Source organism: Drosophila grimshawi, unplaced genomic scaffold (assembly GCF_018153295.1).
Source record: "Drosophila grimshawi isolate 15287-2541.00 unplaced genomic scaffold, ASM1815329v1 contig_848, whole genome shotgun sequence".
Classification (NCBI taxonomy): Eukaryota; Metazoa; Arthropoda; class Insecta; order Diptera; family Drosophilidae; genus Drosophila; species Drosophila grimshawi.
In genome coordinates, this window is record NW_025063692.1 from 4,060,073 (window position 1) to 4,087,997 (window position 27,925).

Genomic DNA, 27,925 nt, shown 5'->3' on the forward strand with positions numbered 1-27,925 from the left:
GCAGCTTTTTGCAGAGATTTGTTGGCTTGGAAATTGCCCAACAAATTTCTGCTGGCGGGCCACAAACAGCAAACCACACACACACACACACATATGAGAGCAGGCTAGCCATATGAGCACGTATCTGTGCATCTGTGTGTGTGTGTGTGTGTAGATTACTTACTTTTGGAGCGTTAGTCGTTAGTGGCGTTATTTCATAGTCACGCCCAGCAGCCGCAGACGCAGTTACTTCCGCACCAACAAAACACCAACCAACACCACCACCCCGACCCGCCTCCCGTGCATGTCCCCTAGCCCCGCTCCCCAACACGCTTCCCGCCGCTTGGCGCCCTTGGTCGACCTCGTCTGGGGCTACTTAGACGAGTGCCGCACAAAAGCGCAAAAAGCCGTTCATTGATAATGCAAACTCAGCACAAAAATATCTCTTGCACATGGCTGAAAGATGGAACGGGGCGGGGGCGAGGGCGAGTAGAGGGAGGACGGGGAGTTACATACATTTATGAAGCCAGTCTAAACTTTTGCATAGTGTGTGTGTGTGTGTGTGTGTGAGTTGCTTTCTGTGTGGTTCAGTTTGAAGTCATGACCAAAAAATTATGTGGTTGTATTTAAAGTTGCGCTAAGCTTTTGGGTCTCTGGACTCTAGGCAACAACGGACTGTAGGCTACCTCTAAACCTATACCACCCACCCTCTTTATCCAACCATCCCCCTCAATCCACCGGAGAAGTGTGTGTGTGTGTGTGGGGGGGGGGGGGGGAACTATCTAATACTTTTTCAGTTAACTCGCGCGTTGATTTCAAGTTGACTTTTGGGCAATAAAACTTTTTGTGAGTGTGAATTGCTGTATTATGTGTGTAACTCTAAGTGTGTCTGTGTGTGTGTGTGATTGTGTGTGTGTGTGTGTATGTATGAAATGGTATATGTGGTTTGTACTTAAATTGGACAGCGCTGACCACGCATTGCACTCGTTAGCCAAACCAGCCAACTGGTTCCAACTAAAGTTGACATACCTGCAATGGAGAAGGAAAGAGAAACAAAAAGTCAAATTAATCAATGGTAAAAAATAGCTTAATTTAATGTTTGTGGTTAATTATGATTATTACAAGTACAAGCTGAGTTAGGTCATGGTTGTTCATTAGGTTGTGCATCCTTCACAACTTTTACTGTCCAAGGTAATTCGTCTATTATCACTTGCCCAGCCCTGGGAAGGAGGAAGACTCCACTTTCGGGGAGTCTCCTTGACTCGCACGTCTCCGATACCCGATAACTCCGATAACGGAGTGGAATCGTAAATTTGACATATTCAGAAGCAGAGCTAGAACTGAAATTCAACATCAGTCAGCAGTTTTTTCTTTATCGTTTTCGAACGGAATCGAATGCCGCTTCATAGTCTTTACCTTTACCGAATCCTTGACACGTTACCTAGGCGAACCGGAACCGGAACCAGAACCGGAACCGGAAATACGTTTACCGATTCAAATATAAGGCATACTCCAAAACAAGTCAGCGATCAGTCAACTAGCTTTGCTCGCCCCTTTTGTTTTTTTTTTTTTGTTTTTTTTTTTGGTTAATTAGCCACCCGACTAATTCAATCAATACAATCACATTATGCTTGTCATCACCCACACCCCTTGCCCTTCCCCTCCCTAAAAAAGGCAACATTCAGAAGTAATTTTTGGACATGTTATACGGTCATTTCAGAAATTCCATTACGTTGTAGTGGCAAAAAATAAGAGGAAATCAGGCCGCTCGTTACCGTTATGAGTCGCATTAGCTACACGGGCCAAGCAGGGGGTGGGGGTTGCGGGAATGTTGCTAATTTCCTAAGTGGCAGTTTGCCAGTGTTGCCAACTCAGTTTGTGACTCACAACTTCCGTCTGCTTCTCTCCCTCTGCCTCTCCCTCTCCCTTTCTCTCGCTCTCTATATCTGTCTCTGTCTCGCTTTGAGTCTGGTCTCTGCGCAAATATTCAACTCATTTAACACATTGTCCAGATCCGCAGCGAACATAACCTCAATGTGGAATTAACAACAAGCGGCTAAAATGTAAATAACCAAACCCAAAAAAAAAAAAATAGATATATATATATATATAAAAAAAAAACACACACACACATAACAAGAGCAAAGCTTCTGCTGCGGCTTTTCAGCTTCGGTTCCTCAATTCTGCTCTTGGGGTACGGAGTAATGTGTGGCGGGAGGGGGGGTGTGGCGCCCCGCTTCAAGTATTTTTGCATAAATTAAGCATCGAGCCTGCTGGAGGTCCTGACACATAACGGGTATTGCTAATTACGCCATAATGTCCGAAGAGCACAACGTTAACGAACAGAAACCAGAGAGAGAGAGAGAGAGAGAGAGAGAGAGGGAGAGGGAGAGACAAAGAGCAGATAAGGGAGAGAGAGAGAGAGGGAGAAAGCAGATGGAAGGCAAGCAGGGGTGCAACCAAAAGGCAGGCACTTGGCCTTAGCCAGAAAAGGCAACAAATTAGCATAATAACCTTTAATAATACAACCGAAAAATTAAATAACAACAAGAATGACGATGGACAAAAAAAAAAAAAAACAGAAAAAGAAAAAAAATATTAAATGCGAGCAAAGCAAAAAACGGAAAACTGTAAACCGAAAAAAAATAAGCCCGAAATGCTAAGCAGGCAATGGACCTCGTTGGATCTGGGTGCCGCTTAAGGGTAAGCGGAGCGAGCAAGAGGGTTACATAGAGTGAGAGAGGTATAGCGAGAGAGCGAGAGAGAGAGAGAGAGATGTACAGGCAAGGATTTTTGAAAAAGCAAAACTACAAGCCATTAACGCACATTAGCAGAACTTATAAATTTATTGCCTGTGCGCTCGCTCCTTGATGTCAATACTAGCCGGTGGTGTGGGGAGCGGGGGGAAGGCGAGATGTAAGGGCAGGGCAAAGCAGGGGAGGGGAATAGGGAGAAAGTAGGTGTTGGGCGCAAAAAGGTTAAGGCCATGCATTTCGGGGGTAGTTCGACATTTGGACTGGAACAATAGAGGGTGCTGCTGCTGCTGCTACTTCAGTGTGAAAGTGAGCGTAAAAAATAAATATATATACATATATAAATATATATATAGATATCTGAAAAGGGGGAAATTGCGATATGAGATTAAGATTGGAATTGGGCATTGGTTGTGGATGTGGCTGTAACAAAGCTGCTCACTGGCAGCAGAGGAAGACAAGAGAAAGGAGCTCTAATTACAGGCCAAATAACACTTGAGGATATATTTAATGGGAAATTCGAGAATAACTGCAAAGAGGACTTGAGCTCAAGCAAAGTAAATAGTTAAAATTAAATTTAAAATTAAAGTAACAAATATAATAATAATAATACTCTCTATATAAAGACAGCTTGGTTTGCAGTCTGACTGATCGGAGTTTCTAAAGGATAATTCATTGGTATCGATATTTATCGATCAAATGTAATAAACTTGATATCGACTTGTTTGTTGGTCTAATCATGTATATCTATATATCCCTATATATACTCGCAGATGTTTAATGCTTTTATGCTTGTTGCATACTCAAGCTCATCTTCATTATACGAATTTTACCCATTTTAAATGCGTTGAGCGTTTCAAAAAAACAGGGGGTGATGACTGCAAATGTCAGCTGCATGCGAATTGCATTTGTACCGCTGTCGACAGCTTGTTCTTGTTGTTGTTGTTACTTCTACCTGGGATTGTGCTAATTTGTTTTCCAATTTGGCTGCTTCTACTGCACGTGAGAGAGAGGGAGAGAGAGAGACTGAGTCGGAGCACAAGAGTAATGTGTGTGTGAATGATTCTGATTGTGGCACACTCGTTATCCTTGCCTTTAAACACAGCCAGCTGCATTACAACAACAGCAACAACCCGCACAGAATGGCTAAGAACCAAGCAAAACACAACAACAGCAACAACAACAGCAATAAGAACAACAAAACGTGCCACTTAGTTAAATGCACACGTGCGAAATCTCTCGAGCTAAATGCAACCAAATTCCCACTCGCCCTTATGCCCAAAAAAAAAGCCCTAAGCCAGCCCAGCCCAACTCAACCCGAAGCACTGCAGCACAACCCTGTGCAGAGAGAGAGAGAGAGAGAGAGAGAGTGAGTGCGAGGGGGAGGGAGATAGACTCTTCACACACACAGCCCGCATGCTGCTTATCCCGCAAGAAAATGCAATACAAAATGAATATTTAATTCGACTTGCACAGCTGGAGGAGCAGCGGCGTAGTGTGTTAAATGTGAGGGGGGATTGCAAGATGGTGAGGGTGAGTGGCGGGGGTAGGGGGTGTCACAGGATCGTGTGCGATTTTGTCGAGTCACGACGCGTGCAAAAATCAACGCTATGCCACAGAGAAGAAAATTGCATTTCACTGTTATCGCCACAGATGCTGACAGATGTGTGTGTATGTGTGTGTATGTGTGATGTGTGTGTGTGTGTGTGTGTGATGTGTATAATATTTTAGACTTAAGACGACGCCATTTACAGTCGCAGATACATATATAATAATAACAAACTATTCTTCTAACTTTTAGATTTCGCCAAGTTGAAATGTATTATTAAGTAAAATAGAAACTGTGTAATGATGAGTATAGTATCGATAACCGTAAGTATAAAGCACATGTCGTCTATCATGTATATGTATACATAATTCGTCGATGAGTCATCTATATACATATTATCATGAGATCAAATAAACCATTCAGCAATTCAGTCAAGAGAACATTTAACAATCTAGAAATCCGTAGCCAGCAACCATTTGAAACTCATATTATATGCTACCGAAACCAATTATAAACAGTCCAGTAACTATCGATAAGTTATCGAAAGCAGCTATACGCTGCTCGTAAGCTGAGTTTCAGTATAATCACATATATGAAAATTTAACTTATGTAAACATGATCGGTGTCTCAATTGGATGAGCATATTTCCAAACAGATTACAGAGTATCTTGCAGTCGAGCACATTTCACAGCAGACCACTGGCCATATATGCCTGGCAACTTTATCAATTCTGTTTGGATTGTTTGTTTGTTTGTTTGTTGATATTTATTTGCCGCATAGCGGTGCAAGCATTTGACCCCGGTTGAAAGCAGAAAGGATCCAAAAGGAGCAGCCCCATTGTGTGTGTGTGCGTGTGTGTGCGTGTGTGTGCGTGTGTGTGTGTGTGTGTGTGTGTGTGTGTGTGTGTGTATGTGCCACAAAAGGACAGGTAAAAAGGGTTAAAAGGAAACAAAACGGTATGCGTAATTCCCAGTAAGAGCCCAATATACAAATGGAACCAATATCTACCAACAACATGAAGAACAACAAGAACAGCTGACGACAGAAAGGCAGCAGTCCTTGTATCCTGGGGATAAGCGACTTGGCAACAACAGCAACATTTTATTTCACTTGCTGCTGCCCCTTTTTTTGGGTATTTTGTTTTTCTTCATCGTTTTTTTTTTTCAATTCTATAAGATGCCAGGATATGTTTGACATGCCCCCAATTGAAATGGAGGCACCTGTCACAATGCACCAGAGAGCGAGGAACAGGACCAGGACTAGGACCAGGACCAGGACTAAAGGCAGAGCCAACTAAAAAAGGCGATACGGTGTTGGTTCAAAGCGTTGACAGCTTTTAGCCAACTGTGTTATTGGCTAGTCAGTTGAGCGAATTGAAGTCCACAAACTGTGTGAAGTTCAAATCGAACTGGATCATATTGTTTGGGTGTCAGTATCTTTGTGTTTTGATTTGTGAGTCCATACCAGATGCGAAACGGTTTCTGAAAACGGTTCAACAGTGGTTCAGCGTCAAAAGTACCAAAATGAAGTGTATGAAAGGAGAATAATAAGCCAACTGATGATATACTGTTGATATACGTACATACTACACTTGCTGAACCGGTTCAAGAGTGGTTCAGCGTAATAATACACAGGCTGTAGCTATATTAAGTTGATTACTGGACAAACAGATGATATACAGTGGATTACACATAATAGTAGCAACAAAATAGGTGTCGAGTTCACATATTTGCTGGCTCCTAAAACCGGTTCAAAAGTGGTTCAGATTAATAACACAACAACTGTTCGGGCAGTACCCATCAGATTTGGTACGCAGCCTGAAAATATGCTCGTTGGTTATTTAAGTAATATTTTAGCCTAATCTAAGCCATATTCCTAGCTGCCTTCAAGCGATTTCATTATTTGCATTCTAATTTTATTCTTTTTAAACACTTTTTTTTTTTTTTGGGTCATGCAATTTCGTTGTTTATCAGCCTCAGCCTGAACATATACGTAATACATAAATATACATGTGTGTGTGTGTGTGTGTGTTTGTGTGTGTGAGTTTGTGTGTGTATTGTGTATGCTGTTTGTATGGCACTTTTATATTATTACTTTTATGCAGCTGTTGTTGTTACCGTTTCGCCCGTTTGGCCCGTTTTGCTCGTTTTTGTATTCATTGCCTTTTGTTTTACAACAATTGCATGCCGAATTGAGCTCTCGTTGTTGTGGTTGCTGTTGGTGGTGTTGTTGTTGTTGTTATTATTGTGATTGTTGTTGTTGTTTTTGTTGCTGTTGCTTTTTAGTATTTTTGCTAAACTCAGCATTTAAGTTTAGTTTTTGGGCAAAAGGGTTGCTGCGTTCTTTGGCTCGCTTTGGGTTTTTGGTTGCGTTCGACTTCTTTTCGTGTTTTTGGTAAACGTTTTGCATTTTATTTCATTTTATTTCTCGCTTTTCGTTGTTTGCCACAATAAAAAGGGTGCATTTTTATATTTCGCCATAAGTTTTTATGGCTTCCGTGCAAGTATGTGTGCTTGTGTATGTGTGTGTGAGTGTGAGTGTGGCGTCGGCTCTGTCTGTGTGTGCTCACCTCCGCTCCGTTCCGCTCGCCTTTCTTCCCTACTCCTACACCTAACCCTTACACCGCAGCACAGCCAAGTCGGCATTTAGCTGCGTGGCTTGCCTGTCTGCCCTCCTCCCTCTCGCTCTACCTCTTTCTATGTCACTCTCCTGCCCCTGCTCCTGCTCCTGTTCTATCTCTTATACGCTGTTGTCGACATTTTGTCAAAAGTTAGTCCAGTCACCCAAAAGCATTGGTCCTACGGCGGAGGAGCGCTGGCCGAGCACTTGCGGTGTGTCTAAAATGACGCGCCTTTACACTTAAATGTTTTCAAAACTTCTTGCTTGCTCACTCTCTCTCTCTCTCTCACTCACTCGTCTCTCTCTGTCTCTCTCACTCTCTTTTTATTGCAACTCTTTGTATTTTTATTGTTGGTCGCCTTGTTTTGCACTTTTAATTTGGTTTATTTGTGCCGAGAGTATGACTAAATGTCTGTCTGTCTGTCTGTGTGTGTGTGTGCCTTTGAGTGTGTGTGTGTGTGTGTGTGTGTGCGAGTATTTAGATTTTAATCTACTTTGCCGCTGCAGCTGCCAAAAACTTTTGACAACGCACTCCCCACCTATCTTCCAACCCCTCCCCCATCGATGAAAATAATGGAAGTAGGCAAGCTGTAGTCGTGTGAGCTCGACTAGGATATACCCATCTTGCCAATCATTCCAAAGTTGTGCCTAATAGAGGCTCACCAGTAATCGATTTTTATCGATATTTGAAAACACTGGAAGTTATCGGTAAGTCTAAATCGAATAATACTGCTCAAGAATATATATAAATATATATATATGTATATACTTTATGGGGTCAGTGAAGCTTCTTTCATTTGGGGTCACATGTTATACGAAAAAAGCAGGGTATAAGCCAAACTTTTAGCGAAAATTGTTTTAATGTTGTTATTTATTATGCCGTTATATATAGCGCAAGGTGGAAAGGGGGCGAAGATGGAGGGGGGAGGAGGAGAGGGGTAAGTCTGAATGTTGCAACACATTAAGCGAACGTTGAACTCGAAAGTTGTGTTTTTGTTTTAACTTTTTTTTTTAACATATTATTATTATTGACTGGCAGCAAAAAAATCAAAAATTTTCTTAAATGCTTAAGTAAACAATTGAAAAATAGTGAAATAAATACTGTAAATGCATTTATGAATCGCAATTTGCAAATATGTGCTGAATTATTAATGAGGGTGGCGACCCTGTTCCTCCAGCGGCAGTCAACCGTTTAATGGCAAGCAAACAAGCAAATAAAAATATTCTTAATGCGCTCAAATGTTTAATATGGATTTATTAATATGTATTTCCCATTTATAGTCAATTAAAATCAGTAAATAAAACATTTCCGTAAACAAATCAAAGTTATGCATAATGAATATATATATATATATATATATTTAATAGTTTGTAATATTTGTGCCTTAATATGAGTCCATTTTAACTGCTAATAGTACATCTATTGACCTACCTAATATTATCTATAATATTCCTGAATTAATCTATGAATTATCTACGAGTCAATTTAAGCTTAATCTAGTCACACTTTAATTGGTTTCTGTCTTCGTTGGAGGATTTTCATTTCAAGATCTCTCCAACCCCCCACAAACTATATTTATTTATATGAATACTGAATAAGAATACTACTGAATTCATAAGTGATTAACTTTATTATTTGCCAAGTAATGTAAGGCTAAGCAGACCAATAAGTTATATAATAATATAGATCGCTGTAGGATCTATCGATAAGCATACTTAACAGGGTCATCATGGTAATCAAATTAGCCAACAGTGTTGATCTAATTGAGACAGAGTTGCCAGTGCACAACCATTTCCCATAGCAATCTCAGTCAGTACGTATATATTTACGATATATATGCATGCATACATCTGTATGCATCGCCCGCCCCCCAGTTCCCATCCAGTTCCAGTTCCATAACTGAATTCCCATTCGGCATTCATTGAGAGGCACGATCTTCATCGTTTGACTGGAATATGAGGCTCAGTCTGCTGGCTCATTTAATAGGCCCCTAGTCAAATGAAATGTGCGCACTTGATTGCAACCATAAATTTTGCAGTCGCTGCTGCCCCACACAGAGCGAAATCACACACACACACACACACACCCAGTCAGTGGGGTCAGAGGGGGTTGGGGCAGCAGTGGAACGTGCACAGTAAATGAAATGAAAGCAGCGAGTGTGTGTGCGGTGGCCAGTGTTAAATTTCAATGCCAATTGCATACAGTTAAAAGGCGAATGCTACAATGTGCAAGCAGAGGAGAGTGTGGGGAGAATGGGGGGTGGTGTGGGAAGTTTACTTCGTTTTATGGCTTTTTTTTATTTTTTTTTTATTTTCCTTTTTAAATGCAAAGCCACACACACACACACACACAAATATGCTGCTTTTTGCGGTGCTTTTGTGCCTACGTTAAATGCGGGCGGCTTTTGTTGTTGTTGTTGTTGCTGTTGTTGTTGTTGTTGTGATTCATCAACTTTTAAATATTATCTGCCTGGCTTTCCTTCTCCCCCAGCCTCACTTTGTCTCTCTCCCTTTCGCTTTGCAAAAGTAATTAAAGAATATTATAAAAATGGCAAAGGAATAACTGATAAGTATTGAAAGGAGTAAGCGTGTAGAAGCGTGTGGGCAGCGGAAGGAGAGGTGGAAGCGCTTACTTAAATGCTCAATGCTCAATTAGCATTCAACGTATGCTTCACATCCTTATTAAAAGTGCTGTGCTTCTATCCCTCTCCCTTCTACCCAGTCCACACTCTCATTTATTTGCTTGGCATTTCAACAGAAAGCAAAATTAGTAAGAAACCCATTTGATAAGTTGTTCCCCCCCCCTCAACCGCCCACTCCACGCCACACCCAGTTGACCACACGCTGCGTTTTTATTGACGGGTCGAGACTTTATTGGCTATTTTTTTTAATGCATTTTTTAACAGTTCATTCAAATGACAACAATGACAACAATGACAACAACAGCAGCAGCACCAGCAGCAGCAGCACCAGCAGCAGCAGCACCAGCAGCCGCAGCAGCAGCAGCAAGAGCAATCAGCGGCCAGCGGCCAGCCCGCATATCACACATCATAAACGGCGCTTTATATTAGTATTCTTTAGTTAAAGTTAATTGTTGCAAGCAGCGCAGTCGATGAGTCGATTTATATTTAAATCTATGCAAATTGGCTGCGCTTTAATTTCGTCTAATAACCGTAAACTAAACTCACACAAGACACAAGAAACGCCCTTTGTTCCACCTGTGTCTGCAACTCTGCTCTGCGGGGAGGTGTGGAGGGGTGGGGCAGACGCATACAGAAACACCTTTAGAATTGAATCGTCTTTGAACTATTTCCATTTGTTGTTTGTTTGCTGGAAATGGGCATCTTGTGGATTGTTCAGCATTTATAGCTGGAATCTGGCAACGATGCAATTGAAACAGCACTGAGAGATAAGGCTTAAGTTAGCGAGAGAGTGACAGCTAATGATGGCATGCACTCTCTCTCTCTCTCTCTCGCTCTCTCTCTCTACAGCTAAAAATCAAATGAAAATTCACAAATATATTGGCTACTTTTATATGGAAAATGATTATTGGTTGAGCAGTTTGATGACCTCTCGTCTACACTAACTACACCTACACACACACACACACACACACACACACACACACACACACACACACACGCACACACACCTACACACACACACAATCAGTAACCACTGACCCTTCAAATACACACACAACCAGAGCCGCTCGCCGCGTCTGGCACAAAGTGACAGAATGCAAGTTAAAACAAGTCTCTTGGGTCGATTTGAATTGTTGTTTCTCAACTGTCCCTTATCACCCAACCACCCAACCACCCAGCCCAGCCACCCAGCTACCCAACCTCCCCCTTTCTCCACCTTCGGCTGAGCTTGCCATGTCCTAAGGAGCATTGGGCATAGGTTCGTGGCTGTAAATCAAATGTCATGTCAATTTTAATTGCATTTTAATGATAAACGATGGCGCAAACAACGAACTACGAACTACTAAACTATGCATGGATAGGGAGAGGGAGGACTGGGAGGGAGTAAAGAGCAGCAATCCCCTTGCTGCGCTCTATATATATATATATGTTGATTTATATATATATATATATATATATGTACAGTATGTGCAATAGTTCAAAAGGGTTAAAGTTTAACTTGCTGTCATATGGGTGTGTGTGTGAGTGCGTGTATTTGCGGAAAATCAATGAATACACTCTTCACTTTCATTCAATTTGATTCACACTTCACACACACACACACACACACGCATAAGTTGCCAATTAGCCAGCTTAACACATAGATGCCAGCTTATATTCGTAAATATACAAACATATATAGATATGTAATTAACGATATATATCTATATATATATATATAATTTGATTTGCAGCTGCATCCATACGCACTCAATCAGCCAGTCATGCGTTGTTCATCAATCGCTGGATAATTCAAACCATTCATCTCTAGTTAAATACAAATTATGAATGTTTCTCTGCTCGCACAAAATGCACGAAGTAATAATTAAATTATTCACTTTTTAAATAAATGTGCAAAAATGCAAGACAAGCAATTGAGAATGTCGAGTGGGCTCGACTAGCAGATACCCTCGTATAGTCTCTTGCAGTCTTTTTACACTTTAAAGTGAGCAAGGGGACAATTGGGAATGTTCGAGTCCGATCTATGCCAAACTGGAGGCGCAGCTGGAGCACCTGCAGCGGGGTTACCCCATTCTCTCTCAGCGAACTGGAACACGCAGAAGGTGAAAGGCGAAGACTCGCAAATGTAGCCTGAGGATGATGATGACCAACTCTGTGCATGATGAATGAACATCAATGAACATCAATGAACATCTGACTGACGGACAGACAGAGGAACATAGCTGATCAAGAATATATATGCCTGATGCGAGTCGCAAATGCTTCCGTCTGCTTATTACACACTCAGACACAAGTTAATTGCGCTTGTTCTATCCATTATGAAAGGGTTTCGGCAAATACTGATTTGTAAATGATTTTAAATTGATTTTTAATTAAAATATTTTGCTGTCAGTTGCAGGCGAGATGAGTGGGGGCAAACGGTCTCTCTCCCTCTCCCTCTCTCCCTCTCTCCCTCTCTTTCTCTCTTTCTCTCTGGCAATGTGGGGCGATTTAAGTGGCCCACTTCAGTGCAGATATTGCGAATAAAAGCTGAACTTTGTTTTTTGCGCTATTTGGCATTTTATGATTTTATTGCAGAAACCACAAAAACTAAAAGCAAACAATTGAGAAACAAAAAACAAAAAAGAAAAAAGAAAACGTAAAACGTAAAATAAAAAAAAATTAATGCGAAATTAATTTGTTCTATTGAGCAAAACGCGACTTGTGGGTGGCGGGTGCAGCAGTCAGAAAATGTGAAGAGCTCAATTAAATGATGCGAAGCAATTGAATGAAAAGAAAACTGAATCCCAATTAAACTTTAGATACTGCAACAGAAAGAGAGAGAGAGAGAGAGAGAGAGAGAGCGCGAGAGAGAGAGCGCGAGAGAAAGCACAAGTGGTAATTAATACTGCACTGTTTTGAATGGCACTTTTAAAGATCTTAAATACCCTTCTCTATAAATACCCTTCCCTTCAAATTGAAACTCTAAATTGAAAAACTCAACCGATTGTTCCTATGGCAGCTATATCATAAAATAGTCCGATTTTGAGTGGGGCCTGCATAATATGATAAATAACAAACTGGTTAGGTTAATGGACAGACAGTCAGACATGGCTATAACGACCTGACTGTCAATGCTGTTATTCATTTTAAATGGAACTTCAAATATGAATTGGACAAACTGATTAAGCTAACACAAGAGCCGCAAAATGCGCTTAATTCACGCAATCAAGTCAATGGAATAAAATCACAGAGACTTGAGAGTACTTAGTAGGGCTTAGTACCCGCTCAGTCCCAGTTTGGCTGAGGTCAATGCAAAATGCTGCCAAAGAGAGCAGGGAATAAAGAACACAGCTGTCTTCCGAGTCTTCAAATGCTTACATACATATATATTATATATAACATATATAAGATATAGCATATATATATATATATATATATATATATCTATGTGTACATAGTATTTATTTTGTATGTAGAGATCATTGGCAGGCGCTGGGCAATTGTTTGACAACTTGAAAGCATTTTGCTTTAGCCAAAGCTCAGGCTAAAGTTTTTACAAACAATGGCAATGACTGAACGAGTGCCACAACGAGAGAGCGACAGAGAGAGGGAGAAAGAGAGATAGAGAGATAGAGAGAGAGAGAGAGAGAGAGAGAGGGGGGCAAGTAAAGTTTTGTAATGCGCTTAAGCATCTTTGTTTAGTCTCCTCTCGTCGTCGCACACAGGTGGGCTGGACTGTTGTTGAAAGCTGTTTGTCGTCGCAGCTTCAGCGCCAGCAGCGTGTATTATAAGCATCTCCTCCTCCCTCCCTCTCTCACTCTCCATTCCGTTGCCCCCCACCCACAACACACCACAGAACAAAAATTCCACGGCGCACAAGTGGAAAGGGAGCATAAAGAACATATCTATACACTTTCCAAAATAACTTCAAAACAATTCGAATTATAATCATTTCTTAAATTTTCAAAATTGTCCTTAAAAAAAAGTTGAATCTATTTCTAAAAAGTAAATATGCAAACTATTTTCTTTTTGTTGAGCGGTTTGAAACCTTCTTTTAATATCACCTAATTGAATTTCTGTGAAAGGTGTTTCAATATTCATACCTTAAATATTTGTTTGTTCATTGATCAGCCTATTGGAACATTATAAAATTCAAATTTGAATTCAAATCTTATCAAATCTGCTGAGTTTATTTACAAAATTTGTTTTGCTGCATTTGAATTTCCAGATTTTGTTAGTTTTTTTTTTAGTTTTAACTTAAGTATTTTTATAAGCCTGCAGAATTTGTATTACTAAATTTTCCGTGCTGTGATATTCAGCGATTCGGTCTAGATTTTTCCAAGTGTGAATTCTGACCATTTTCTGTCCAATGATGCTGATGTTGATGATGATGATGATGACGATGACGATGATGATGATGATCATTGAGAGAGCGGCACGTTGTGAGCCTATCACGTACATTTGCCATCAATAACGCAACGATTTAACTTGTCTCATCCGCCCGGGGGCAACGTAGTGCAAAACCCTCAACCTTCCCCCCCCCACCCACGTCCCAGTCAACCTCCTCGCTCCGCCCAGCCGAATGTCACGCCCACCTCGGACACGTACACGCATGCCACGTAGATTAGGCCCGTAAGCCAAGCAACGACTGGATGCCACATAGATAAACGCTCTCTCTCCCTCTCTCTCTCTCTCTCTGTCTCTCTCTATCTCTCTCTCCCTCACTCTCCCTCTCTCTCTCTCACTCTGTCTCTGTCGTTAGTCGTTGTCAAGTATTGTTTATATTTTTTTTTTTTGTCTATGTGTGTTGGGCTATTTATCGATACACAAATATTGGCAACATTCTGACTGGGCACGTAGCACAGGCAACAAGAAAAGAAACACGCTAAATCTAGCTAAAGCCAAATGCAAATGTGCTCAAATTGTGATAAAAAGAAAAATATAATAAAATAGAAAAGAAAAAAAACAAGATGGTAAACAAATCCACTTAGCTGCTAATTGACGGCAAATCGGAGAACTTGCCTGACTGCGCGTGGAAGTGCTGCAGACAGCCCCATAACCCCACCCGGTTCCACCTCCAGTTCCAGTTCCATTTCCACTTACTATTCCAGTTACTATTCCAGAAAGCGCATCACGTTCGATAATCATCTTGTTACTTAGCTGCTGGGTTTATCTTTCTGTTGCTTCTGCTGCTGTTGCTGTTGCTGCTGCTACTTCTGCTTCTGCTTCTGCTTCTGTGTTTCTGTTTCTGTTGCAGTTTCAGTTTATTTCTGCCCAAATCCCATTTGAAGCAGACAAGAGACAGGACGGGAGTTGCACACTCGCTCTCTGTGGTCAGTGGACACACAGCAAATGCAATAGAGAGAAAGACAGAAAGAAAGAGAGAGAGAGAGAGAGAGGGGCAGGGTAGCAAGGGTGCTAGGAGGTGCTAGGTGAGGTGGCAGGGATGTGTGGAGGGTTTGTGACCAGCGTTAGTCTTAAAAAAATGCTCATGAGAGTTGTCGAAGGCATGTTCCAAACATTTTCAAGCTTTAGCTTCAAATGGCAGCCCAAAGACAGCTTGTTCAATCACACACACACACACACACACCCACACCCACACACACACACACACACACATGGGCAGACGCACGTCAGTCGCATAAGAGTTGCCTGTTTGGATATCAAATGGTCAAAAAGTGGACATTTGCTTAAAGAATAAAACGAAAACAAAAAACCAAAAAAAAAAAAACAAAACGTTAACCAAGCGTAAAACTAAAAAGTAAACATAAACTGTAGAAAAGGAAGAAGCAGCAATGGACGCTGGACAGGCTCTTAAGGGGCAGAGGCAGGGCAAAGACAAGCGGAATGCTGCGGACAACAGATAACCAGTCACGCTACTCAGTTGTTACTGTATTTGGTTGTTGCTCTTGGCCCAAAACCAGAATCGTTCAACAGTCCAGGCAAAAATAAAAAAAAGGGTTTGGCAAAGTGCTCTCAAAGCTATGCTGAAGATTGGTAACAGATGCTCTGGAGGGAGACTGAGAGAGAGAGAGAGAGAGAGAGAGAGAGATAGACAGGAAAAGAAAGAGAGAGAGAGAGAGCAAAAAAAGGAGGAAAGTGTTGATATATAAAGAAAAAGATAACTGAAAGTGATAATCTCTCTCTCTCTCACTCTCTCTCTCTCTTACTCTTAATTATAGATAGTGATGTAGAATGTACAACTAGAAAGAAAGTCATCAAAAAGATTTCAATCTGTCAACATCCAAATTGCATAGTAAATTTGATTGTTATTATTACAGCAGTATGATATCATCACTCTGAATGTTGCTGAATTTATGATAAGCGAAAAACATTGTTAATACAATACTAAAAGATAGAGTGCAACTAAATGATGTAGTAATTCGATCCGTCTGTCTTCCACTTCGGATACGACTCGATTGCTTCAATCAATCAATAAGAGATAAAACATATATCTATATACATATATATATATTATCGAGACAATCTTCTATGCAGTCGAGACAAGGAGAGTTGCAACTTTAACATTGATCAAGTCAAAAGCTCAATAGCTCAATCGATCAATCATTCAATTATTCAGTCGCATGTCGTCTTTCGGGTTGCATTTGACAGGGTCGCAACTCTGAGAGCTGTCAGTGGTCAGTTCTTCTTCCCCCTCTTTACTCAATTGTTGTTAATAGCTTCTCTCTCTCTCTCTTCCTCTCGAAAACAACACACACTCTCTGTCTCTCTCTCTCTGTCTTCCCTTTCCTAACACTGGCATAAATATACTCTGATTTGTCTTCTTTCTTTTTTTTAACTTAAAGTTTGCGTTTTAGCTTTAGCCAGATTTATGTTTTCCTGCTTGCGTTTGCAGAATTGTTGTCGGAAGTTTTTTGTGCAGCATCATGGCGCACACACACATGTGTGTGTGTGTGTGTATGTGTGTGTGTGGAATGGAGCAAAATAAAAGTTCGAAAAAGATGTTTGCTAAATAAAAAAGTGCGCTCGAAGTTTGAGCAGCAACTGAAACTGAAGAGTATCAGACAGCAACTGAAACCAAAAATATGTTAAAAGCCTGCCCAAAACAGGAACAGAAGCTGCTACAGATGGAAACTGGGAAATGCTGAAGAGAAGAAGAAGACGCAATAGAAGAAGACAAAGCAGCCTGATGCGCCTTTTGACTAACGTCTTTGACTTGGGGGGTATTCTTTGTTTTTTTTTTTCGTTTTTTTGTTCTTTCGAATTCCGACTGTGATTTCAAGTTCTGCTGTTGAATGTCCTCTTCGGCCTTGGCGTGTGTCTGATTAGCGTGTGTGTTCTGTGTGTGTACTCTGTGTGTGTGTGTCTATGTTTGTTGTGTGCAGCTTATGTTTCGCATCTTTTATGTTTTCGGCATTTGGTTTTTTTTGGTTTTGGTTTTGGTTTTGGGTTTCTGGTTTCCATTTTCATTCTGCTGCTGCCGCCACAAACAAACAAACAACATGCTGTCCAATTAGCCCCGGCACAAAAGTCACCGAGTCTCTCTCGCAAGCTGCCTCATTTCTGTGGCATCTACTTCAAATGTCATGTTAAGGACAGGGGCGGCGATGCCACAGGGCAAGGCTAATGTAATACTAAAGTGTGGTCATTAGGCTACTTCAAAAGCTGACCCCACAATCACAGCCCCAGGTCATTTACGTACTGCCACGGTTCAATTACACAGGTTCTGCTACTTGGGGGTAGCTGAAAAGAGCACAAATTGAAAGGGACACAATGTTGCACAGAGACTTATGTTGCAACAGAATATGTGTGTGTAGGCAGCAAATTGATTTGAAACAATCAAAAATTCAGATTAATTTGGGCTTTGTTGATGTTTTCAATCTGCAGACTTCTTCAATCATTTCTGGTGTTGTCCTCTCAGTCAAGCCTTAAGTCAGTCAATCAATAAAGTTTTTTGGAAGAAGTGTTATCACGATTAACCCCATCCTTGGATATCTTTAGTCTTTAAATGTTGAACTGTATTATACCATCAATCAATGACCATCAATCAGAAAACAAAGTTCTTAATCAAGCATGGATCTTTATTTGTTTATATCTGAAGCAGAGCCTTGAGTCTGCAGTATAGGCTGTACTTCACTCTCAATCAGCTACCATCAATCAAGTCCAGTTGGTCAATCAAAGGTGGAGCAGAGTTTTCAGCAGTGTTGTTGAGGCGCTTCCAATTTGCCAACTGTAACAGTGCAGAAAGAACAAACACAAACACAAACACCTCTCATCAATCTCACCTAGTCGCTCAATCAAAGCTTATGACCTCTGCTCCATTAACGGGTCTTTTGCCGCTCAAAGCTCTTGGCCATCATTCATGCCCCGACTAACCGCAAAAGCTTAACCCACGCACTCGACTCATTCTTCTCTCTTTCTCTCTCTCTCTCTCTCTCTCTCTCTCTCTCTCTCTCTCTCTCAGTTCGTTAAGCGACTCGTTAATGACGCAATTTCCGTGCAGTGACCACGGTGAGAGACCTGACCCTTTGGGGTCAGTCAGTAGATACAGATATATATGTATATTTGTATTGTATATGTATAACTTCCTCTTTCTGGCTAATTAGCTTAGCGCAGTTAAATCGTTCGCTTGTGTATTGAACAACTACACACGCCGAATACATTTCTATGGCATCGATGGAAGTTCTCAGTTCCCTTTTATTTGTTGCTGTTGTTGTTGTTGTTGTTGTTGTTGGGGGTGCCCAAAATGGCAGACAATAAATAAAACCCACACACAAAGTCAGAGAGAGAAAAGAGGCAAAGGGGTTGCTACGGATTGCTAGATTGCTTGCATTGCTGTCCCCAAAACATGCCACAAGAACAAACATTATATATGAGATTGCGAGAGAGACATGGGCAGAGAGAGAGAGAGAGAGAGATGGAGACAGAGAGATACTTAGATAGATGGTGAAAGAAACCCTTACACGACATTCTTACACAATTCCAGGCCATTACACTGAGAAATGTGACACAATTTGAATAACATTTAAAATATAAAATTGAGCATCAATTCGGCCAACAGCATGGGGAATGGGGAATGGGCAATGGGGCAATGGGGCAATGTTAGTGCAAGGGAGGATTGCAGGGGCGGAGGGAACGGCGAAAGTGGTTGTTAACCCTTTCAAGCAGAAACAGCACACACACACACACAACAGAGATAGAGGATGTAAACACTGCTAGTTCTTTCGACTAGCAGATATCCAGCATGCATTCCAAACCCGACTCGAACCTGAAGTTTAGTTTAATAAACGTTGACAGTTTGTAATACAAATTGTATACTCTATCCTAGTTAGAGTATAGAGTTAATTGTGTAACTTTAGCAGAGCTATTTACACCAACAACAAGATAATTCTTCTCAAATCAAATGGATCTTGTACCCCATTCAGTTTGGTTATGTGGAGATGTGACATTATTATTCGGAAATCGGAGAATGTAAACTGATCCAAGCAATCAAATGGAATATGAAAATGCTGCTGATGTACAGGGTATAACAAGCAGCGGGGAACTGCTTTGACAGTCTAAAGAGCTGCCCCACTCATTGCCTTAAGCAGCGCCTACACATCTTGTTGTTTTCCATCCCATTTTATGCCCAGAACCCATTACAAATGGCTCTAAGGGAGGGTATAATGAAGTTCTGCTTGAGTATGTAACAGGCAGAGAGGAAACCAACGACTAGCTCATCAAGCATACGTATATTTTTAAACAACTCGATCTAACCATGCCAAATCGATCTAACCATGTATGTCTGTCTGTCTTCAAATTGAACATATAAGTTCTCGCATTGCATATCGATATTAATCGAATACCGATAACAAAGAGAAAACCTTTTTGATTGGGTTTGTATATAGCTTGACGTAATATTGATCACCAGTAAACATTTAATGAAGTTTTGGCGAATATCGTTTACCAAAATACACAGCACAGGGTATCTGGAAGTCGGGCTCTCTCTCGACAAGAGCATTCTTACTCGTCTTTTATTTATTTATTTGGGATTTTACTTCTTTTAGTTTAGGGAAGTGAATGAATGAATCTTGGGGCTCTCGCTCATCAGCGTCTCGTGTCTGCGGCGGCCTTTTTCCACTTTTCTTGTTTTCCTGTTTTCATAGCTGTGTTTTTTGTTGTTGGTGGTGTTGTTGTTGGTGTTGTTGTTTTTGACTAAATTGCGTAAATTATTGGCATATGTTGTCTTCGGCGCAATGAGACACATTTGAACCCTTTTCGTTGGCAATGTCGACCAGAGAGGATGTCGCTGAAATTGACAGTCGCACATTGTTGGGGCGCGGCTGAATGGTGGAGTGGTGGAGTGCTGGACTGCCCTGTGGATTGAGAGAGGGGATGCGGCGTTGTCGGTATGGTAGGTAGAGATACTTTGGCACGGCATTTCATTCCAATTTTTAGCTGGGGCTGCCTGCCTTCTGCCTTCTGGCTGCCAGTTGCCTGTCAGTTTCGCTCGCTTCGTTCTCTCGCCCGCCTCCCGACCCTGCTTGGTTGGTCTTCCTTTTATTTTCTTTGCTCCTCCTCGCTCGCTCTTCTCTTTTCTTTTTATCATTTGTTCCCATTCTTTGGCATTTTATGTGCGCTATTTCGCGAAGTAGAACAATAGCCACGATGCTGCAACTGGAAATGGAAACTGCGAATGGCTCTTGGACGGATACACTTGAAAAAAAAAAACACAAGAAACAAACAAACGGCTAGAGAAGAGAACTACAATTAAGTACGCTTGATAAGCGTAACACATTTAGGATTTGGGGCGCAACAGCGTTTGCCACAAATCCATAATTCCACACACATTTCTTATTTATTTGAAATTCTTATGCTCAAATTGAATATGGGCAAACGAGGACATTGCTTTTGACGAGTGTAACTGGTAACTGGTAGCTGGCTTGCCTGGCTTGGCCGTAGGACTTACGCCGCCACATTCATTCAACGTTTCACTTCCCCTGCTCCTCCTGCAACAGCTCCTTCATCATCTTCCACTTCTTCTTCTTTTGCAGCTTTATGTGCTCTTTTGTTACAACTAAACGCGATGCGATGGCGAACTCCGCCACTACAAATACTTCATCTGCTTTTTTAGCTACTTTTTGCTTAGTGGGAGAGTAAGAGAGACAGAGAGAGAGGGAGAGAGAGAGCGAGAGAGAGAGAAGGCACCCTCGCTCACTTTGCTTTTGAGCCCTTTTTCTGCTGGTGTTGGTGCTATTCCAATTTTATTGTCTTGCCAAAGAAATAGACTTTTAATATACTGCTAGAGCCCAGCACAGAACACAATACATATATATATATATATAGAGTATGTGTATGTGTGTATGTGTGGAAATATTAGGCGATTTTGCCAGTTCATTGACTTGCCACAACAATAGTTTGAAGTTTGTCTGCCGAAATATGAGCAAACATTTCAAAACATAACCCCTAAAAAGTTAACTAAAAGCGCATTGCAGAAGGACATAGAAGTGGCCCAGGCAAAGTTGTGGCAATGAAAGGAATCGAATTGAATGAGACGAGAGAAAGAGAGAGAGAGAGAGCGAGGCACAGGAAGGGAAAGAGAGGGATAACTGACCAAAAGCTGATCGTGATGCGAAATAAAAATATACAAAACTTTTGTAGTCTGTGCTGAGATCATTCAGATATTCAACAAGCCAGTCAAATTTGAACAGTGTTTGGCTCTAGAATAATTATTTGTCTATTAACAATGTCCTGTTTCCTAAAGGCAATCAAAAAAAAAGAAAAAATACAGTGAACCATCGATAATATGGATTTTTTTTACAGATTTTTGACAGATCCAGAAAATGTACTCATTTCGCCAACCGAAACAAAGATTTAATTGAGAATATCTGACAAGCAGTAAGTCGAGCAGAAGGCTGCAATTCCTGGCAAGCAACTGGAGCAAGGGGGACAAGGGGGACACTTGGGAATGCTTGAATCAGATCAGGACCAAACTGGAGGCGCAGCTGAAGCACATTCAAGATTCATTGCTGAAAGATCGTATTTATTAGCTTTGTATGTGGCACAGTTGGGCAGGGCAAGCAGAAAGGAAGTCAGATTTAACAAGACATTTCTGAAACAGCTTTTATTAAGTTTGATGGAGGTACTCTTCCTGCTGTACACACACACTCTCACTCTCTCTCTCTCTCTCTAGGCTAAGTCATCCACACCCCGCTCCCTTTTTTTTTTTTTGTTTTGTTTCTGTTTTTGTTTGGTGGAGTTTGGTCTAAGTAGTCCTGCTTTGTAATTTTTATTCAATTTGTTGACCTTTGTGCTTTGTTGCCTGCTGCTGCCACTCCCAAAACAAATTAGTTGCCAACTGTCCGATACAAATGTTGCACACGCAACAACCGCCCCCCTCCCAACACCCACTCCCGCCTAAACAAAGTGCTGATGTTTGCTTGAACTACATATATATATATATATATATAATGTAGACATATATATTGAATATATATGTATTATGTATGATTGGCCAACATTTTATCAAGCTCAGCATTTCAATCATACTGTTGCTGATGAGCTGACTGGTTGTGTGCGTGTGTGTGTGTAGGAGGAGGAGTTACAGCCAGTGGGATTTGGCATTTTGGTGATGATAACTGCTTAGGCTACAGTCCGCTTTCAAAAGTCCCTTTCGATGTCAATTCTCTGGCTGCACTTTGCAGGTATGTTGATTGCTAGCCAAAGGATGGACTGGATCAAAGAGGAGGAGGTAACTTCTGGCGCTGCTCTCTTTCGAGTGCCAAGCGCAGAAAGAGAGGGACGAGGCGAGGTGCCTCATTGTCCGTTGTTGGCATTTTATTTTACTACTTTTTTCATTTTTTCATTTCTTTACTTCCTCTCGGCTTGAGCGACTAGGTCAAGAGGTCATGCCACATATCGAGCAGCAGTGTGTGGGGAGGGGGCCAAAGTGCAGGAATTTTATCAGTGGAAATGCGCACTCAAAACTGAGTAGAAATTGCTGCATGTGCCATGCAAAATTTCACAACACAAACTTTGTGGCAAAAAAAAAATGAAAAAGAAAAAAAAATGAAAAACATACAAACTCCTACTGAGATGCTCCCCTCTGTTGCCCCGTTGGCTCCGCTCTGCTTTCCGTCCGCTTCCCGCCATATTTTGCATATTTTGCAATGCAGTTTTATTTTCACCCGGTTATAATTTCATGTGCTGCTTCTTCCTCTCCGCTCCCACACTGGGTTTGATTTGAGCGCAAATGCACTTGAAGTTTTGGGATTCTTGTTGCTGTTGTTGCTGCTGTTGTTGTTGTTGTTGCTGTTCAACAGGAAACCGGAAGTCGAAGCCGAAGCCGAACCCAAACAGAAGTCGAAACTTCTGGCAAGTAAACTAAACTCGAACTAAACTAAACTAAACTAAACCCAAAACCCAAGCCCATAGCTCTTCGAATGTGAAAGCAAACAACTTTTGCTCCGGCACCACCTGCTAACCACCTGACCCAAGAAGCCACTTCTCGAAGGGGGATCCACCCACAGAAATTACTTATGTATATTATTGTTGCTGTTGTTGTTGCTGCTGCTGTTGTTGTTGTTGTTGTTATTGTTGTTGTTATTGTTGTTGTTGTTGTTGTTGGTGGTGGTGGAGTTGTGAAGTAGGTCATTAGGGGTGTTCGTTGTCCGCCCGCTGGGCTACTTGAATTATTAAATGTTTGTTCATATACCGAGTGGAACATTTTGACGGCTTTTCCCCCATTTCCCATTTCCCATTTCACATTTCCCAGTGCCAGAGTTGCAATCCGACTGACTTTCAAATGCTCCGTAAAAGTTTTCCGACTGAGAATAAAAAAGCTGTCCTTTGAGGACTCTTAAATTTTGTTGTGGGAATATACCCTGTAAAAATATTGAATATTTATTATTATAATTGGGGTACCTGTGCTGCGACCCATTCGATATATTTTGCCCCCCTCTGAGCCTATAGCTCCTCCATCAGCCTCAGCTCCTGTTGGGTTGAGGACTTCTATGTCTTTGAAGCTCATTGCAGCAATTTGAGCTGTAAATAACGACAAATGCATATGCCCATAATACAAATGAATGCCAGCCACAATATGCCAGATATGAGCTTGGTATCTGCGTATGTTTTGACAATAAATATGTTCTTCCAGAGTTGTTATTTTTTGCTCACTTTCTATCTTGTGAGAATACAAAGTATCTACGAGTCGTGCACTCCCGATAAGCGTTATATTTGCTACTTGCTGGTCTGACTCAAATGTAAGTATTTAATGAAAAAGTTGCGCAACTGCAAATTTGATTCGTTTCTTACCAGCGCCCTTCGTTAATTTGTGATTTGCATAACCAGAAGCATAACTTACCTGTGGGAAGAGAGAGGGAGAGAGAAGGATAAAATAAATATTATTAGTAATTGGTTGCACAATGTTGTTTCAATTGTTACTACAGTTGCAAAATAGTTTAAGTTACTCGGCCGTAAATACAGTATTCTAATTTATTCAACATCAAATTGGAAAATTTGAAATCACATTAATATTAATTGAATTGCTTTAATTGTCTCATAAGAAATTCATTGTCATAAAACTTAAATTTGACTCTCAAACGATGCCGACTACGTAATACCCATTTAAAACGAGCTCAAATTGTTTCCCTTAATTGTTTTTGTATACTTATCTAAGCTTAAGTTCGATTTATGACTATTTAATTTAATTTAATTTAATTAACATGGCTAATCCCAAATGTTGATGAATATTAATATATATATACTACGTGTATATATATACATTTAATTTTTGAGTGGTAAAATTCTTGCACAATGATTAAATGATAACTTCAATTCGTATTCGTATGCCTCATATTTACAGGGTATACGATAATAGCTTAACCTTTGTTTGCAATTACACAAAGATTGCACAATTGAACTACCAACTAATTTAGCAAACATAATAAATATTAATATATAAACATATATATATATATAGATATATAAATAATCTTCATTTATGCTGGCAAATTGTTATTCTCAACTAAAACCAAACTAGGCATTTTACATTACTTATGATTCACACACACACACACACACACACATTGATAGGTGCTTAAGCAGCTGGTCAAAGATTTTATCTATTTTTGGGCAAAATTACATCTTCAATTTGTTAGGGATATGCTTGTGCCCTCGCTCATATTGGTTGTCGTGCAATAAAAAGCAATTGCACTTTTCATTTAATATAACACCCAAAAAAAAAAAAAAAATGCCAGCACAACAACTAAAAAAATATGTATTCTAACCCAGTTTGCAAGAGTTCTCCACACCCAAAAAAAAGAAAAAAAAACTATGCATGGCAATGTTTGCTGTCTGCGTCTGAAGTGTATCTCAATCTGTCTCACTCGCTCTACCTCGCCCTCTCTATCTCTTTCTCACACACACACACACACACACACACACATACACATACACGGTATACATTGTAGCCAGTGTAGCATCATCATAGATGTACCCAGTGAGTCGTTGTTATTGTTGTGGCCCCCACTCTCCCCACTGCAGGCACTCAGCTGTTTTGGCTCGTTGCTCATAAAACTCACTCAAGTAAAAGTACGAATGCTTTTCGATATGAAATGCATGAAACTGACAGCCAAACATATTGCGCCGCAATTTTTACCACAGCAGCAACAAACATCCAATTCTGAAACCCTTCCCAAACACCCCCACCACTGCCCCCACGACCACCTCCTTTTATAACCAGTTGGCTGACTGCTGGTTACCACTTGGCCATTGCCTCGCTTCATCGCTCTGAGCCTGAGAGCTGCTTCTATCAAACACTTTGCTATCTACATATCTACACTCAAAGAAAATACTTATTCTAAAGATTTAGTTTTTTTTTTTTAGTAAAATTTAAGATGTTTGCTTGGAAAAAAAAAGAACAATTATCAACGATTGCACTTCATCCTTAAGCCCCAAAAATTATTCTATAACCAGTTTTTTTCACGAATAAAATAAAAATGTAGAAGTGTATCTTTGCAGTTCTACATATTTGCAATTCTACATTCAAACAACAAATTATTTTTTTCTTTTCTTTTGTGAGTATTAATTTAAATATCTTCTAGCAAGTAGAAATAGTTTATTGTTTAAGTACAAAAATGCATCTATGTTGAAATGAAGCATATACAGTTTTTCTCACAGTGTAACCCAACCCAGTACACTTTTTTCGCATTCACTGCGGACTGAGGCTATTTGGCATTGTAGTTGTTGTAGCCTGTTTTATGGCAAAAGGATATTTGCACAATATCCATATGCGACACACGAACTTCGCGTCTACCCACATTTATACTTTATACAGATGGGGATATTCCCACCCACTCACCCACTCTCCCTCTCTCTCTCTCTCTCTAGATCTCTCTTAGCGCATCAAAATGCATATTGTACACTCGACAAGATACTCGCTCGCTTTTAATATGCAACTTGGCAACTCAGCAGTCAGCAGTCAGCAATGGGGTGGTGCTGGTTGTTACTGGTTGGTGTTTGACTGTATTTGGGTTATGGGTTATATCCTTTGTGGGCTTTTGTGAACCATAAGCACAACGAACGTTGATGTTGTGAAAGATAATACCAAGACCAAGCTGATAAACTTAAAATAGGTTTTAGATTTACATGTTAAATGCAGCTGCAATCGTTGTAAAGTCCTTATGGAAATGCATCAGTCGATTTCTATCGACTAGCTAATTGATCGAGCTATTATAATAGTAAGCCAACAACTATTTGGCAATACCTCTCTTCTATTTGACTTTGATTATTTAGTTAGCTAAATAAATGGACAGATGGAATGTATGATCTAAATGTATATCATTTAGTGGGTCGACGAAGTCAGATTTACAATAAATCCACCTTCGTTTTTGATATAAGTAAAAGGCAGTTTAAAGCTTGTCAACAACTTGACTGTTGCTTGCAAAAACAATCGATAAGAATCGATAGACAGTCAGGACGGTTTAAATTTAATGATGGCTTTAATTAAAGTTGAAATTATACAGTTAAAATGAAAATGAAAATGACAACTGTCAACGATTAAGCAATCGAACCGTATGTTATCGCTATTGTTATCGATATGCATATTTACCTGCTGGAATGGTTCGGCTCGTGGGCAAAGGGCTCGGCATAAATATTACGCACAGGCGGCACTCGCCGCGGCAATGGAGGCGGCACCGGATTATAGCCATCCATAATGGTATCACAATCGGAGTACTTCATCGATTTCATAGTCATTTTGGTTTCGTTTCGTTTCGTTTCGTTTGCTGCTGCTGATGATGTTGCTTCGTATTTTAAGTGCTATCGGCTTATCGTGTTTTTCTTTACACTCCACTCCACGCAACACACTCCACGCAACACACTGCTGCACACACTTCACACACACGTCGCGTTTTACACACGTTTTACAATTTGCTGTGCTCGCTGTTTGTTTGCCACTTTATTTGCAATTCACATAAATATGTGTATGATAATTTCAGTGTAATTATTATTAATTATTATTGGCCACGTTGCATTTTGTTTGCATTTCAATTAATCAACGCGCCAAGTTCGGTTTGCAATAATTATGCGTTATCAGTTCGGGATGTTTGGCAACCACTCTCTCTCTCTCTCTCTCTCACTCCCTCACTTTCTCTCCGGCTCTCTCTCGCTCTCTCTCTCTCCGTACTTGCCCCCAAACAGGCGCTACTCCTGCTGCTGCTGGTGCTCCTTGCTGTCCAGGGGGCAGGCACTGGTGGAGGGAGCTGCTGCTGCTGCTGCTGCTGCTGGCATCGCTGCCGCCGACAGCACTTTTAATTGAATGCAAATATTCATTTACCTTTAAACGGTCTCTGTCTCTGTCACAATTTCTCTCACTCTCTCTCTCTCTCTCTCTCTCTCGTTCTATCTCTTTTTTTTGATAGCTTAAACACTCGCTCTTGCTCGCTCGCTTGTTGATTTTGTTGTTGCCGTTGCTTCACATATTTGATTTGCGACAAGTGCTTAAAAAACACACTCACAAAGTGTTTGCTTTGGATTAATTTTTGATATTGACTGACGCCTCGTCCTGTGAGAAAAGGATTAGATAAAAGTAATAATATGATGAGCATTAAATATAGTTCTTTCGATGACCACACAAACAAATACCATTTACGCTTTCTCGTTTCAGTTGCGGTTTCGCTGTCAGTTTCAGTTTCAGTTTAAGTTTCATTCGTTGCTTCCTTTCACGTTTTAGAAAATTTCGAATATTAACTTGAATGTTAAATTCAGTTTGCAAAATCACATCAACTATAAACTTAAATGTTTATACCTCTGTATCAGCCAGACAAACAGTGGAAAACAGTTAACACGTATTTTGTTTTCTTGTTAATATAATAAAAATAATATTTACAGAACATACATATAAATATTTGTTATAAATTGTATAATAGTGAATAAAAGCTGAACCGGCTTACTTAAAA

At 40.5% G+C, this 27,925-nt stretch overlaps 1 protein-coding gene across 2 annotated transcripts in view; it reads right to left on the reverse strand.

Moving 5' to 3' along the window:
• The window catches only part of LOC6569390 (teneurin-a), a 128,908-nt gene extending 101,402 nt beyond the window's left edge, over nucleotides 1–27,506 (reverse strand). For both annotated transcript variants that reach the window (XM_032741299.2, XM_043215945.1), the window contains exon 1: nucleotides 26,578–27,506. In XM_032741299.2, the coding sequence (XP_032597190.1) occupies nucleotides 26,578–26,723 (146 nt within the window). In that variant the 5' untranslated portion in view covers nucleotides 26,724–27,506. The remainder of the gene's footprint in view (nucleotides 1–26,577) is intronic.
• Nucleotides 27,507–27,925: the final 419 nt, after the last annotated feature.